Below are 17,589 nucleotides of genomic sequence, written 5' to 3' on the forward strand. Positions count from 1 at the left end.
ACATCTGCCCCAAAGAAGAATGTTTGACTCGCTGTGGCAAGGAGTTTAAGCAGTCTGACTGGCTTGGGATGCTGCAGGCTGTTTACTTTTGAGCCTGTCCTGCATGCTTCATGACGTCACAGGGATGAAATGAGCAAACTGAAGGTGGGGCAGGCAACTCGTGTGACTTGTGACTAATGCAAAGGAGATCGTTGTATCTGAGCAGGTTAAATATCGCCTGCATTCTCTTGAAGTCAAGTGAAGCTGTGAATCGCGGTACAATACCTTGCACGTTTAAGTAAAGGTTTTTTTTTTCTTCTGGCCCACACCCATTTTTATCTGCTTCAACATTCTGTTTTATACAAAAACATATAATAAAAATAAATACCTATATACAGGGAGTGCAGAATTATTAGGCAAATGAGTATTTTGACCACATCATCCTCTTTATGCATGTTGTCTTACTCCAAGCTGTATAGGCTCGAAAGCCTACTACCAATTAAGCATATTAGGTGATGTGCATCTCTGTAATGAGAAGGGGTGTGGTCTAATGACATCAACACCCTATATCAGGTGTGCATAATTATTAGGCAACTTCCTTTCCTTTGGCAAAATGGGTCAAAAGAAGGACTTGACAGGCTCCGAAAAGTCAAAAATAGTGAGATATCTTGCAGAGGGATGCAGCACTCTTAAAATTGCACAGCTTCTGAAGCGTGATCATCGAACAATCAAGCGTTTCATTCAAAATAGTCAACAGGGTCGCAAGAAGCGTGTGGAAAAACCAAGGCGCAAAATAACTGCCCATGAACTGAGAAAAGTCAAGCGTGCAGCTGCCACGATGCCACTTGCCACCAGTTTGACCATATTTCAGAGCTGCAACATCACTGGAGTGCCCAAAAGCACAAGGTGTGCAATACTCAGAGACATGGCCAAGGTAAGAAAGGCTGAAAGACGACCACCACTGAACAAGACACACAAGCTGAAACGTCAAGACTGGGCCAATAAATATCTCAAGACTGATTTTTCTAAGGTTTTATGGACTGATGAAATGAGAGTGAGTCTTGATGGGCCAGATGGATGGGCCCGTGGCTGGATTGGTAAAGGGCAGAGAGCTCCAGTCCGACTCAGACGCCAGCAAGGTGGAGGTGGAGTACTGGTTTGGGCTGGTATCATCAAAGATGAGCTTGTGGGGCCTTTTCGGGTTGAGGATGGAGTCAAGCTCAACTCCCAGTCCTACTGCCAGTTCCTGGAAGACACCTTCTTCAAGCAGTAGTACAGGAAGAAGTCTGCATCCTTCAAGAAAAACATGATTTTCATGCAGGACAATGCTCCATCACACGCGTCCAAGTACTCCACAGCGTGGCTGGCAAGAAAGGGTATAAAAGAAGGAAATCTAATGACATGGCCTCCTTGTTCACCTGATCTGAACCCCATTGAGAACCTGTGGTCCATCATCAAATGTGAGATTTACAAGGAGGGAAAACAGTACACCTCTCTGAACAGTGTCTGGGAGGCTGTGGTTGCTGCTGCACGCAATGTTGATGGTGAACAGATCAAAACACTGACAGAATCCATGGATGGCAGGCTTTTGAGTGTCCTTGCAAAGAAAGGTGGCTATATTGGTCACTGATTTCTTTTTGTTTTGTTTTTGAATGTCAGAAATGTATATTTGTGAATGTTGAGATGTTATATTGGTTTCACTGGTAATAATAAATAATTGAAATGGGTATATATTTTTTTTTTGTTAAGTTGCCTAATAATTATGCACAGTAATAGTCACCTGCACACACAGATATCCCCCTAACATAGCTAAAACTAAAAACAAACTAAAAACTACTTCCAAAAATATTCAGCTTTGATATTAATGAGTTTTTTGGGTTCATTGAGAACATGGTTGTTGTTCAATAATAAAATTAATCCTCAAAAATACAACTTGCCTAATAATTCTGCACTCCCTGTATAGGTACAGGGGATTCTGGCCAGCCATCTTTATTCAACCCTTTTGTTCAAGCATCATTCACATCTTTCCGTCTCCCACCACACATACTGCATAGAGCGCCAGGTCAGCCCCTATTAGTCATTGGCTGCCTTTACTGTGAATGATGGCATTTCTGCTCGAGCCCATGCGCAAACCCGCCTACCACTTCAGTGCCAATGCTGCTTACTTTGAACGTTTTAATGCCAATTGCTTATGTTGAAGAAAAAAATAAATACAGCCGTTCAAAAGGCACAGTTATTGACTTTGTAAATGCTTGTTATAAAATCCATTCCACGTTTGGTACAGAGATAATGGTAAAAACAGCCACTGCACTACCTATAGACTGTGTGACAAACCCAAAACCCACTGCATCAACAGTTTAACTTTTTCTTTTTTCACAAACGCGTTCACCTTATCCAAACCAGGCAAAGCGACTGAAGAGGCAGAATGTGGAGGAATGAAAGAAAGCCGTCTCCTTGATGGCGCCAAGATACCGTGGAGAAATAAGCTGCAAGAACCCCAGCCTCAAGTCCCAGAATGGAACAGTAGTAAAAGCATCCCCTTTGGCCAGATCAAGCTCCACTGAAGAGCCCTACTTTCCGATCAGCGGAGAAGGCCTTCGTGCTGGTCAACAGCCCGGTCTGCTTCACTGTGCCTTCTAGCTACTGTACATGCTTGCGAACGGGAAGGAATTCAGGAAGTGCAGAATGCCTTATCCTTTGCCAAGAAAAACACACCAGCCCATCTCGTTCCAACCCGGATAACTCCACTGAGCCCATTGTCACTGCAAGAATTAAAAAATTAAGACTGACCTGCAAATGCCTAAAAGCATCTGTCCCCCAAAAACCTCTTGAACAAGGTTGAACATCCCATCCCACAATCAAACTCTCTCCCACCAAGGCGATTATCATAGCAGATTTAAAAACTAGGCCTTTGCGCCTATGTAATGTGTAAGATGTATGCTACTCTTGAGTGTGTAGCAACGTTTCATTTTGCAGTACAAGCGGTATAAAAAAAATCAGTCAGTGCCAAATTGAATGTCACCTCAGACTCCTGATTCACAGCATAATGGGGGCGTCATATCAGACCACAGAACCCACTGTTGGTGATCCAGTGATGGGTTTCAACAACACTGCTCTCTGATGCCACATATGGAGTTCTGAGTGGTCTCCAATTCAGTTACATTGGGGGCTATCCTTTTGTGACTGCATGCAAAGATGGCCATTTCTGTTTGAATTGGCACATTAGGGGCTTGCTAGAAGTAAGTTCACACAATGGAAATTACTCCACTCTGAATTTATACACTGGTGGCTACCCATGGTCAAATTTACAAGTTGGTGGTTACCCTTTTCTGAGCCCACATTTCAGTCGCAGCCGCTTGGTGAATTCACACATTGGGGTTATTATCCCTCTATGAATTCACACGGTGGTGGCTGACACCCAGTAAGTCCTCATATTGGTCACAATGCTTTTGAGAGTTCACATAGCATGGCCTTCCCTCTTTGAATTCACAAGAGGGTTATCCCTATACTTTACAAATCCATACAACATACATTTCCCTTTGTGAATTCACACATCAGGCCTATCCCTAGGTGTATTCACACATAATGGCTATCCTACACTGAATGTACACAAAAGGGCTATTAGCCCTTTGTGAATTCACACATTGGACCTATCACTTGGTGAGTTTACACATTGGGCCTACCCCTTAGTGAATTCACATGTCAAGGTTTATCCCTTTGCGAGTTTGCATCTCTGTACCTGGATCTTACAGCAGTTTCAATCAATTCACTAATTTGCCGCACTTGTTTTTCATCTATAAAAGAACTCTCCAAATTATTCTCATTTTGGTTTCATTTCAGAAGCCTTCTCTAGAGCAAAGGGAAGGATACTTTAGCCCAAATATTTTAATCAAGGCTAATCACGTCTTTTCCTCCCAATACTCACAGTTATTGTCTATAAACTGAATCCTGTTGAATGCTGCTTTGTCAAACAAGGAGAGGTGGTGGATCTCAAAGAAGCTTACTTACCTAATTATGTCTACTACTGCCCCTGGGGCATAGGCTATCAACTAAGACCCCCTCAGCCAGTTCTGCCCTGGGCCTTTCTTTCAATCTGACTCCAGGTGCAGCCCATCTACTTGCAGTCAGCCTCTAGGCCTCAGCACCAGTGTTTCTTTGTCTTCCTCTTACTTTTCTCCTGGGGGCCCAGATCAGGGCTTGCCCAGTGGTGTTTAATGCAGGGTTGAGGAGGGTGTGACCTATCCAGCTCCAGCGTCTGTTCATGATTTCTTTAACAACAGAAAGTCTGCTGCCATAGGTCATTGTTGCTGATGGTGTTTAGCCAGCTGATTTGAATGATTTTCGTCTGACAGGTGTTGATGAAGGTCTGGGCTTTGTTGGTTGGTGGTTGTTGGTTTGTTTATAGGTTATCCACCAAGTTTCTGCTCCATAGAGAAAGATCGATGTTACGTTGGTGCTAAAAAGCCTGATTTTGGTTTGCAACATTAGGCCCTTTGAGCTCCATATCTGATTTAGCTGAATGAAGACAGCATTTTGCTTTGCTGATTCTTGCCTTGAAGTCATCATCTGTGCTGCCCTGCTTGTCAATGACACTTCCCAAGTAGGTGAAGTACTCAACATCTTCCGATGAATTGCCTGCAAGAGTGACTGCAGATCCACTGGCCATGTTAGCCTTCAGGATCTTGGTTTTCCACTGTGGATGCTGAGGCCAAGCTGTGCTGATGAGGCTGCCACACTGTCAGTCTTCTCCTGCATCTGCAGATGGGTATGGGAGAGTAGGACCAGGGCCCCTGCAAAGTCCAGGTCATCGAGCTGTAGTCAAGGTGTCCAGTGGATACCATTTCTTTTTGCTGTGAATGTCTTCATGAACCAGTCTATGGCGAGCAGGAAGAGAAACGGTGAGAGCAAACAAACATGGTGGACTTGAGTCCTCACTTGGAAAGCTTCTGTTAGTTGTTCTCCATAGCTATCTTACAGGTCATTCCCTCGTAAGAGTTCCTGGTGATTCTTATGGGCATATCTGGCACACTATAGTGGCGGAGGAGTAACCAAATGGTCTCTCTGTCCATGCTGTCAAATGCCTTCTCATATTCGATGAAACTGACATACACGGAGGAGTTCCATTCCTTCGGCTGCTCAATGATGATGCACAAAGAAGCTTAATTATCCCATAAATGCAACCTGTTTCAGGCTCATTATTGTATATAGATCACATGCTCTGAAAAGAAACGCTTGGAGGGTGTGCATAATTCTAAGTACCGTAAACATCCTGACAGGAAGCACTGAAAGGAAAATCTCCCGCTGCAGAAAGGAGTAATGTTCCCATAGTCATCAAGCAAAAGCTTGATCAGAGATAGCCTTTGATCAAGGCACAAATGGAAGTTCTGTGCATACAAAATAAAGTATCACCAGCGAGGACTAAATGTTCAGCTTTAATAATACCAAGCAGAAGTTTAGAAATATGTGTCAGTTTAAATTTGTGTTCACCATCCTAGGATGTAGTTCTCAGAAATGTGCAACTATCACACAAGGGTTTTTCTTGTGTAAGTATAGTCAGTATGACAAACATGTCATACTTAAACAGAAATGAATCTCTGGGATAGGTGATATTTCATGCAATGTTTAATGAAAAAAGGGTGCTAAGAAACCCTCATAATGCACAGGAGCCAAACTATATTATTCTCTGTGATCACTGTCACACATAAAATATTTTCATGTGAAAAATAGAGTTTGGCACATTAAAAAAAGTGAAGTGAGTCAAATAACTCACTGTATGCATACACATGATCACCAGTCACTGCATGAGCTGCAAGATTTACTATAATTCAAGAAAGCCTTAAAAATCTAGCTGGATTCCTACATGGAATTTGAAACCAGAAAATTCTACCAAATACCGATTTAAATTAGGATTTTTGGATAACAACGGGAAATAATTTTTTCAGCTGTAAGCTACACAATAAGTTTTACAGCATAGTCTGAACACAGAACGATCTGCTGGGGCATTAATGTGTGTTGCGACATAGGCTGATGTGGCTTGTGCACTATCAATATGCTCACAACATTGTGCATACTCAAATTAGAGGTATAATGAGGGGTAAGTAGCAAGATGACTTAAAAGGCAGAGGGGAGAAAAGGACCATAAATAATCCCTTTGTATACATTTTTATCACACTAGGGGATCAATGTGCTCACTAGTGGTCAAACTCTAGTTCAGGCATCTTAGGGTATATGAAACAGTCAAAAAAATACATGAGAAGCAAGAGAAGTTTTGGTTATAGTCCATATCACCAACCTGCTGTCTCAAACAACTGGTCAATGAGATGAATCATTGAGAAAACAAACAGGAAACATATGGCAGAGGGACAAAAAGCTGGAAAGCATTGCTCACCTCAGTCGATCATCATCTAAGCAGTCAATAATTTCACTTCTGTTGTTGACGATGTTCAAGAGCTCCTCCAGCAGTTCCTGCTCACGATCCCGTTCACGCGGAGTCTTTAATTTATCTGAAGCAAGCAAAAGAAATATATTCCTTGGTGGTGTAACAAGAGAAACAAGAAACCTAAACTAATGGAGAGAAGTTACATGTAACTTTACTATACCCTTTATAATGTTATCAGAGGGGGAGTCCTGAGACCTTATATAAAACTGAAACCTTTTTAAATGGATTGGGAGTGATAAACTGATGACTGATTACATCAACATACGTAAGTACTTTCCAAGTCCTCGATTCATGTGCACTACACTGGGCTATATTCCATAATGCTTCCAGTCACCTAAACATTAATGGGCATCTCCACACTAAATTCCTTAAAGTCCTACATTAAGAAACCACAAGGCCCTCTGTCATCGTATTTCACCAGAGTGTTTTGAATCTGCAAGATGCTCTGCGGTGGCACTGATATAGCACTTAAGTTATGGTCCTGAGAGTACTTTCATGGGCTCCTCTTTTCTCAGTAGAGAAAATGGTAAAACTCCCCAGTAGGTTTTGTGCCAGGAGGAGCTGTTGCTCCTTGCTGCCTCCCGACAAACGCTTATCAGTGCAAAACCTTCCTGCTGTGCGGGACACACCTGTGGAGCACCCGGGCGAAGCCCAGGCCAAGGGCAGCCCGTCCACGCCTGTCAGAGCCCAGAGGAGGCTGGACTGGGGCCTCGCACCAATGCCTGCCTTTGAAATTCCTTATTGTTTTTAAGTTTTTGTGCACCTTTTGTATAGATGGTTTTCTGTTGCAGGTGGGACTTTTTACATTTTTTGAAATTATGCAGGCAGAGTGTGGCACGTTAACATTGACTGACCCCACTGTTGCCGTGGGTGGTGAGTTTGTTCAACTGTTTTTATGCCTTGCCTATACAATCTGAATTCCTTAGTGCCCAGCCAGCTATTATGGTCAAAAGAAAATTGCTGAAGGGGACCAAAGGCCCGAGCAGAGCCAAAAAATTACTGAAATCTTCTGGCAGCAATTGTCTAATTGATACAATTGACACATTGATAGATGCATATACTGATATCATTTACTCGACTCACCCAGTGGGAGCCAGCCACCTTCTTCTCCCCCATCCACAGACATTAGCATAAAACGAATTCCGCAAATGTTTGATCAAACACTAAATCGAGCAGCAGCAGCAACTCAACCTAGAACTGCTAGGAAGTCTAAATCGTAGGCTGCAGATGCGAGGGCTCCAAAACGGAATCAGTGATAGTGGAGTGCCACAATCGTTTTTCGGCTCTCTGTTGTGATGAAAGCAAGCATGGATGGGGGCTTTGGTGAGGTCAGGGGGCATTGAAACAAGGACGGCAAATACTATGGAGAGTCTTTTTGGTATAATTAGAAGCCAAAAGGAAGAAGGCTCTTCTCTTAAAAAAATATGGTCTAAGGGTTGGAAGCAAAGGTTGGAAGCGTTTGATTATAGGCGGGCAAATGTTTATGCAGGACATGGGGGCGAGAGGAATGAGGAGACTTAATTATACAGATTAGAGGTCCCCACCACTTGTTGCTAGGTCTTGCAATCCCCCTAGCATGCTCGAGGGTGTCTTACCAAATCCCAATCCTTCTTCAGTGAGTTTAATTATTGCGACACAGTGTCCAGCAAGGAGCTATTATGAGATCCAACAGATGGGGCATAAGAGAAGCAATTACCTTGGAAGGAGGGTAAGAGGCCCAGAGGGAAGCAACAAGATATTTTGTCCTCAAGTAGGCTTTCCATCCCTGATGGTCCCAGAACTGATGCTTCCTCATACACCAGGCTTGGGGATTATGGCAAATGGTGGGGCCTATCTGAAATCCTTTGGCATGCCAGTCATAATATTGTCTGCATCAACCAGGTCTCTAAACCGACTGGGGGTGCCAAAGAAGATGAGGAAGCCCTCATTAATGAAGTGGCTCACTGGTTTAGGGAAGTAAAACACTGCTTTTCCATTATCAGAAGCACAACCTGTAGATTTGAGATTGCGAATAGGACAGGTGGTCTTCCTAGATGTTCTCAAAGTTTTGTTGTACAGCAGAGACATGGTGGAGGGTTTTTCGAAATAGATGCGTGCATATTTTGCAATACAACCACTAAAATCACAATCAGTTTAGGATGCGTAATGAAATTATTGTCCTCCCCATCTACAAATAATATCTTAATCTCTGACACAGCAACACCGGCAGGTTCTAAGTGACTGGGTGCCCAAAGGTCTTCTGGAGGCAGGGGAGACCACTTTAGGGGTAGGGTTGGGGTGATAGCTTGGGGCAATGTCCTACTGAAGGAGGCCCTAACGGGAGAACACTGCAGTGTATTAGTAAGGCCACTCCACATGTATCAGTCCATACAGTAGAGCTTGAATAGGATCCAAATATTGTCCTGGAATGAGGCAGGGGTTAGAAGCAAGCTGTTTGAGCATGATTGGTGCCAACTCATTGAGGAATACAATATTTGTCTGTTCCAAGAGATCTGGAGTACTGCCCCATCCATAGGAACAGTCATTCGTCCTTTTGTACAAATGAAGTCCAGCCAAGTGTGTTGGGGGGGGGGGGGAGGGAGACCTTCTGGGGGCTTAGCAATTTGGGTTAAGGTTACCAGTATTTACCCATATTCAGAGAGATTCACTAGATCTACTGGCAGTTAGTCTAAAACTCCTCTCTGAGGTGACACTGACCATATTCAATGTATAAAATCAAGCTGAAGGGCATTCAGGTGATACCAGTGCTTTAATGGAGTTGGAGTCTTTATTGGCTAACCTCTTCAGTGATTCCTACATAATTGTAGTAATGGATATTAATGCTACTATGGAACCATTAATAGCCAATGTTCCCAAGCTAACTTCTGAGATAGATTCCCTTTGGAAAATCCCCCAAATTGAAGGAAGTTACATACTCCAACAATGGTGACGCAATCAAATGGCACTGGGTAGCAAGAAACCCTGATGTGCTGGATAGAGCTATCAAAATGTTCAAGGAGACCATAGCAAACCTTTCTGATAGTTCTGTGGAAGGAAGGGCAGAAATATCTCTAGAAGAGCATGGTCAGCTTTTCAACCAGGTCAGAGGTCTTCTCGCCACTAGGGGGAATTCTCTGAAGCAAGATTTGAAAGGGGCACCTTGGTATACCAAATCCGGCAGGGAAGCTAATGACAGTTTCCTTATTACAGCCAAAGCAGGCAGCTGAAACTCACCTGTGAAGTGTAGGCAGGTTTATAGGATGGATTTGGAGAGGGCCAAGAGAGATTTGAAAATTCCCCTATGGGCTTATCTACAAGATGCCCTCTGAACCAAGCATAATATAAACTTTTGGAACATAGTTAGAGTTTCTGAAAGGGGTACAAACAGGAGCATAGAAATTTGTGTTCAACCCCTGCAGTGGGTTAGCCACTTTAGTAACCTTTGTAAGGATAACAGTAATCATGCTGAGGTAGGTTTAGTGAGGTCCCCTGAGCAGGTTTACAAAACGATTCCTCTATTATGGTACTGGTGTGAAATGAAACCAAGATAGCTATTACTTTCTGTTTGGCAGCAAAAGCACCAGGCCCGATATGATCCCCAATGATCTTTAGCTGGCTAAGTGGAAGTTTCTGTTTTTATATTATTTTTTATCTAATACAATTTTGACAGGCATGGCGATCCCCCAAATCTTGCAAACTGGTGGAGACTATTCCCATTTTCAAAAAGGGATCCCAATGATCTGGCCAACTATAGGCCTATCAGCCTGATCAATGCCGTCCAAAAAATGTTTTGTAAACGGATTCTGGCTCGTCTCACAGAGTGGATAGAAGACCATGAAGTGTTACTGGAATTCCAGGCAGGCTTCAGAAGTAAAGTCAGTACAGTTGACCAGGTTTTTTGCTTTACCAGTATTTACTGGAAGACAGCTCTAATCGATGGGGCAAACTGTATCCTTTCTTCATCGATCCATGTGCTGCCTTTGAAATGGTACCGAGAGCCATGCTCTGGAAGGTCCTAGAAGAGATGGGCATCCCAGTAAATCTCTTGAACATATTAATTCAGATCTGAACGAAATGCCTCAAAAAGTCGAAGTGACATTCCAGACAGCACTGGCAGGTAATGATACACTCTAGTCATAGCGTCAAAACTACTCCTTATTGAAGGCTCCAAAAAGGCATAAAATGTTTGTAAGCAAGAAGGGAACATTGATCCTGAGTGATAAGAATGACCCTTAGCCATGCATTACAAGAAGTGTGGAGTGGTATCACTGCACAGTTTTACATGATAATACCTCTCTGCCCAAAAGTACCAGGATATGGTATTACCACGTGGTGTTATTGCACCAATAATTACTCGGTCCAATCAGGTGACATTTCTGAAAGGGAAAAGGCCAGACGTTTGTGAAAAGAACATGCTGCAAATGGCTCATAATAGTGGATCCCATATTTAAATTGCTCGCTCGGTGCCTCATACTTGCAGTACATGGGTTGATAATGCCTCCTAGAAATACTGGACCCAGCATTAGCAACCATATTTTACTTTTTTGACGGTCAAGTAGAAAACAGTAGTCGAAAAAAGATGGATAAGCAAGAACCTTGAATCTGGTGTCAGCATTTCATTTTAGGACTATGTGGCAGACAGTCGAAGGCGTACATCAAAGGAAAGCTGCACAGGAAAGCTGCACCGGCCCTACTGATGAGACTCCTCTATCCGAAAAAGAATCAAGCTTCCTTAGTTTCCCTTCCCCTTTGGGGAGTTCTGACATTGGACAGCTCTCTTACTGGTATAGGATACTTGAAAAGCATGGCAGAACAATTTTTTTGGCAGAGGAATTGGTCACTCTTTGATAAACAATGGCACCCAAAGACCTACTCTGACGGTATGCTTGGATTGCTGATGACAAAGATGGGCCCTCCAATGACTGCAATTCAACTGATAAACAAGTAAGAAAAACAAAGCATCCCTCCGTGCCGGGTGGTAGGATAAAGGAAGGTGGCATGGGCTCCAAGTCTCCACTGGATAGGATAGCAGACAAAATAAAGTTTTGGGTAAGGAATGCGGGAGATATAACACTCTAGAAGAAGCAGGCATCTGGGTAAGAGCACTCACTGATCTGAGATGTACGGAAAATGTCACTTACCCAGTGTACATCTGTTCGTGGCATTAGTCGCTGCAGATTCACATGCTGTGCATAGTCCGCCGTCTGGTGTTGGGTCGGAGTGTTACAAGCTGTTTTTCTTCGAAGAAGTCTTTTCGAGTCACGAGACCGAAGGACTCCTCCCACTTCGGTTCCATTGCGCATGGGCATCGACTCCATCTTAGATTGTTTTTTTTCCGCCATGTATTTTCAATAGTTATGTTACATAATTTGATCAGCCCACAGAGAAACGTGACGCACAAGTAGTGGCTGTTTCACTGCTCTGTATTAGCCACTGTGAGATCAAGAAATGCAGCCTCGAGCTAGCAGTGACCGGGGCATATTTGATGAGGCAAAGTGATCAAATTGAGTAGCACTGCAGGTAGAGATTTGAGGAACAAATTGGGAATCCTAAAGGGACAGGTTTCAACTTCTCCGCTTTACCCAGTGTCTCTGGTCCCGTTTGGTCCCTACATCTGCAACAGGCCATTCAGCACTGCGTCAGTTTCTGCTCTCAGCATTTTGTGTGGGTGAATACCACATCATGCTACAATTGTCCCCTTAATGGAACCAGTCTTGTCATCTGTCCTTCAACTACGTAAATGCATACGACCTCTTTCACCTTTCATTTGAACAGAGCGAGCATGACAACAGTCACTGAAAACAGAGCACCCACGCAACCTTGTCATCTTCGACCAATCTCCAGCAGAAGCTACCTTTTTTGTTTGAATTTATTGCAACTGAGTAACCACACACTCTGTGGCACGATTGTGTAGCTGTGCTTGTTCGACATAAGCATGTAATCATTTTCTTCTAAGCCTTTCACAGTCATCTGGCGGACAGACATTTTGGTGACAAACTTCAAAGCAAATACGATTACATGAATAAGGACCCGATAGACATAAGGAGTGGCATGGAGCTTATAAATATCATGAGTACCATGCACACAAAAACTGAACTCCATCAATAGATTGAGCTACAGGGAGGTCAGGTATCTGATCTGCCTAGATTACTGTTACATGACACCTCACAAACAGGAAGCAAAACTTTCCAGATGCTGCAAATCAACAGGGCTTCCCAGAGTTCTAGGGCCACACAAATACATTTAAATAATTGCATCTATACCTATGCACCTATTAGACATTCAGATAATGCAGTCTTCTCAAAGATCACTAAAGAGGTGCTCACACATGATTTAAGAACAAGCAGCCCTTTTCAATAAAATATCAGTTTCTAGAAACAAAGTGCTAATAGTTCCTGTAAGAAAGAGTCCTGGGTTGGCATCAGGACATTTAGTGAGAAATATAAAAATGCTTCACTCACCAGGTTTGCTCATTAGGTTACGGAGCTCGCTTTCCACACTCAATTGCTGGTCCTCAAGCGCCTGCTGCTTGGATCTGGAAAACACAACAAAATAAAACATCTTTTTGCATGAAAGAAAGGTACAGTATCTAGGAATTTGAGGTATTACAGTAAATACCATTACACCAGAATGTAGTGTTGAAAATCTTGTGCACAGCTTACAAGGTCTGCTAGGTTAGCATCCCAGATTACCGAAACAAGCCAAAAAGTTCACTAGTGTCTTGAGTATGATTTACAATCTATACGACAGACTCATAAATCAGCCCAGCTCATTGGAATACATAGAATTAGGACCAGGATTTTCAAGTATCAAGTCATGTGCCTCTGAATGACCTTCCCATTTCCTGCATAAGCAAGATGAATATTTTAAGTTGAAACTTACTGAAAACCTATTCTTCAGCATATGTCCACCAACTGCCACAATGGCATCGCCTTTTCTGAATAAGACTAATTGCCTAGTTTAATAGGATCTGTTCTCTCCTGTTTGTTAGTGGTGAGAGGGGCATGTAGAAGCACAAGTTGATGACATTAGCAACCTGTTTCTCCTTTATGATGACCACTTTGGGGTCGCAACAAGGACAAAAAAACTAAGCATTTAATTCACCTCTGCTTTGCTCATAGGAAAATGGCATTCTCCTCATCCAAAAGGGAGGAGATGAGTTCTAGTTGGAAGTTGAAAACTTTAAAACAAAGACATGACTTCAAATTCAGGCATCTATATTTGACTGAGGACGGGTATCGATCACAACAATACTGAGGCTGGGGCCACATGTACCACTGCATATGGAAAGAAGAACAGAATAGGAGCACCCAGGTCGTGCTAACAAATTCTTTCCTGTTTTCAGCAATAAACCCCAATAGGAGAACGTCCAAGTCTTTTCTCTGTGTTCTGAAAAACATAGTGATAAGAACCTTGTTTTGAAGCAAAAACACAAAGAATAGTTGGATAGCACTTACTTGTACATAAGCTCCGACTCCAGTCGTAACAGAAGCTGCTTCTCGTGGATCAGCTTGAACCACTCCACCATGAGGGCATCTTCTGTTTCATCTACATTCAAAAGAGAAATTTAATTTGAGACCAGAATATATACTTCTCCATCACACCCTATGAGTCTGTTCAGAAAAACACAAACATTACAACCAGAGATTGACAGAACTGCTAAGAAACAACGCACCCCACAGGGTTCGCACATGGCCCCTTGTCATCACAGGGCCCCTTTACCTAGGCTTTGCTTTTTATACAACTGCAGTTTCCATTTAAATAGCAATATTTATAATAGAAAAAACTGAAGTACAAGCCCCAACATATAAAGCGATGATGGCCAAGAAACAATAGCTTGATAGCTCCTAATGACATGGGACGAGACGGCAACTCCGAGCTCGGGTTAGTGACAAAAGCAGATCAAACACCAAATCACAAAATACAGTGAATTGGCAAAGCACACTCCCCCGTCCATGCATTTACCATTTAATTATTTCCCACATATTGTTTTTCAAAACTACTTTTCACAGATTCCCAATTTAGCCGATAGGATGCATCTGAAGCAAATTTAAAGCTGATCTGGTTACTGATATTGAGAAAATTAATTATAAAGGGGTCCCCCGCCCAAAGATGTGTGACCTGGTGATTCAAATATTGCCTTCGTTGTACCGAATACTCAGCTACGCTGCAATGAGCAAATATGACATTAATAACAGGATCTGGCCAAGAATTTGCTACCATCTACACCACTGTCATTGCGAAGCAGCTGATTCCATGTAAACAAAAAACTCCTCAGCCCATAGAAGCCAAGATTAAATGGCTCCATGCTTTGAGCAACACAAACTCCATCCTATCACATAATTAAGACGTAATCCCATTCCAACAGATGCCCTTCAAATTAAAGGCACCAAGACCACTTGCCTCCTTCACATTTGCGTAGCTCCTTTTCAAGGTCCACTCCTTTGAGCTCCAGCATGTCCAGCTGCTTCTCGATGTCATGGAGCTGCTGTTGAATCTCCTCTTCTGGAACATAATCTGGCCGGAACTGTAAAGAGGATCACAGAAAACACACCAGCTCAGACATCTGTAATTATAGGTACGCAGCTTTTGTGTGTGGCCGACAAAGTAAACATCTATGTCAAGTGTCTCCAAACTTTTCTACAGAAAGAGCTACTTCTTGTCCGTGAAACTCATTAAGGGCTACTAATATTATTAGTTTTGTAATAGTGACCATTAGAGGCCACCACATCGAAGATTACTACCAGAAATCACCGCAACGCATCGGGCGTGGTTGCCAGCAGTAAAACATGCTTCACCAATATGGAATGCCTCTACATGGGCAACACATAAGAGCCATAGCAGCCATGCATCTGGTATCAAGGCAATAACATTTGTAAAACACTTAAACAGTGCCAAATGATTTATCACTCAAATATCAGATTAAAATATATTTTGAAAATGCAGCCATTTTTCTTCAAATTTCAGCATATGTGTTCTGAAAATAAAAGTGTTTTCGCCTCAAATAAGCACTCTTCAATTTTGATATACATATGTTAATTCAGCCAAGCAAAAGCTTCTAATTTAATAGGCTGGACGGCACACAAGAGAGCTACTTGTTGGAGAAGCCTGATCTACGCAAAGCAGCACTATTAGTAGCTTTTTTCAGCAAAGTGTAATTGCAAACTACTGAATTCAAGTTGTACAAGACTTAAAAAGAAGAATCAATTGATTTGAGCACACAATAGCGACAGTCCCAAAGATGTACATCAAGCAGGTATTTTGCAGTGATGTTCTCCGATGTCAAGCCATATTATATACATATTTCCAGATCACCTTATGTATAGAGGGCTGCTAGGTTATACATGTGAATTTCAATTTATCCTAGAAAATGGCCATACAGCTTGTCCGTGTAATCGTTTCAGATTTCCAGACTTATGCAAGGCCTCTGTTTTGATGGTAGCCACCAATATCTAAATACTCACTGGGTACCTTTGGCCTTTCCTCAAATCCGAAGAGCCCCAACGGAGCCTACCTGGTTGGGTGAGTGTTCAGTTTGAACGTGAGGGTGGTTGGTAGGGATACCCTTGTTCAATATAAAACATAGCCAGAAATCTGTTGCTGCCCACCCAACATCCCAACAGAGAGGGAAGGCTCTACCCCTGGCAGCATCCTTTATCTCAGTCAGTGGCTGGTACCACAGGCTGCAGGCGCTAAAATGAGTAATTCAATGCTGCTGCTAAAATGACTAATTCAAGTTTTGTGTATAAGACACACAGGTTTAAATAAAATCCGGTCTTTCACTGGAAGCCAAAGAAGGGAAACCAGTCCTTGGGTGATGTGGTCTTAGAGCCGACGACTGCAGTAATCTAGAAGCAAAATTTGGAACCTCTTCAAACTTTTGAAACAGCAGGCCAAGACAGACTAAGCTGCCAAGATATATGTTGACACAAATGCATTGACAATTGGCACTCTCAGGGGAAAAATAAACAGATGTAAAATCTGTTTCAAGGTGCAAATTTGTAAAAAAAAAACAGGTCTTGACTACTGCATTAATCTGGTCCATCATAGGTAATCGGAGCCTATTTTATATCTAGGTTTCTTACGCCAGTTGGCAGAGCTGGTTTGAGGAAAAAGGAGCAGGCCATGAAGGTTGATCCCAGAATGGCGAGGACCTGACATGGCATAGGGCCAGATGTATCATTATTACCAATAGCGATTACCAAATTTAGATTTTTTGTGAATCGTAATTAAGTAATTGCTATTGGAATGTATGAAACTCCAAGAGTTTCATATAGCGATTCGCAAGGGCTCGCAAATGGGCCCATCTCATTAATATTCCTGATGTAGGTCGCAATTTGCGACTCATTGCGAATGGCTACAATCACAGGGATGGTGGTCTGCTGGGCTGAGAAGACCACCATATCTGTGATTGCTTTTAAATAAAGCAATCCTTTTTTTTTTTTTTTTTAAATGCCGCCTGTTTTCCTAAAAGGAAAACGAGATTCGTTTAAAAAAGAAAAATGAAAAGTTTTCTGTTGCATTTTTAAGAGTAGCGCTGCCTGCTCTCAAAAAATGTTTTCGCTACCATCCACAAAGGGGAAGGGGTCCCTTGGGAATGAGTTACCACCACTTTTGAAATTGGTGGTAACTGAGATTGTTTTGCGACTGCATTCACGGTCACAAAACAATCGTACATACCTCTGTGATTCAGTATTAGGAAGGGACGCTCTAGGCACGCTCCTTCATAATTCCTAATCGGTATGTAGTCGCAAATCCAATTTGGATTTGATACATACCAAAACGCATTTTTACAAGCGCAAAAATGTTCGATACATCTGGCCCATAGAATCTCTCTCTTGTGGCGTTCAGAATGAATTAGTTGAAATCATCCATCCCAAGACTTTAGATCCCCAACTATATAGTTGTGTGGCTTCTAAATTAACACTACCTTAAACTTTTAACACAATTCCTGTATCAGTTCTTTAACGTAAGTGTAAAAAAAAAAAAAAAGAGATATGGCAGAGAGAGAACTAGAGGCTGTGACGGCTGCATTAGACATGAAGCTGCAGTACCAGAGTTCTGAGAAGGTGCAAAGCTGCACTTTGGGGAAAAAAGGACCCCTTACCCTTAAGACAAAGAAAAATGGATAGATTACAACAAGGGGTTAGTGAAGGATCAAAAGGCGAATAATTAGATTATATAAAATAACA

General features: G+C 42.4%; 1 protein-coding gene across 4 annotated transcripts in view; it reads right to left on the reverse strand.

Annotated features, from left to right (window-relative positions):
- The window catches only part of MICALL2 (MICAL like 2), a 162,676-nt gene that overhangs the window by 10,504 nt on the left and 134,583 nt on the right, over positions 1-17,589 (reverse strand). For all 4 annotated transcript variants that reach the window (XM_069209900.1, XM_069209903.1, XM_069209901.1 and 1 more), the window contains exons 12-15: positions 14,801-14,924; positions 13,855-13,945; positions 12,859-12,932; positions 6,368-6,482 (exon numbers count right to left, since the gene is read on the reverse strand). In XM_069209900.1, coding sequence (XP_069066001.1) covers positions 6,368-6,482; positions 12,859-12,932; positions 13,855-13,945; positions 14,801-14,924 — 404 coding nt within the window. The remainder of the gene's footprint in view (positions 1-6,367; positions 6,483-12,858; positions 12,933-13,854; positions 13,946-14,800; positions 14,925-17,589) is intronic.

This window comes from Pleurodeles waltl, chromosome 10 (assembly GCF_031143425.1).
Source record: "Pleurodeles waltl isolate 20211129_DDA chromosome 10, aPleWal1.hap1.20221129, whole genome shotgun sequence".
NCBI classification, from domain to species: Eukaryota; Metazoa; Chordata; class Amphibia; order Caudata; family Salamandridae; genus Pleurodeles; species Pleurodeles waltl.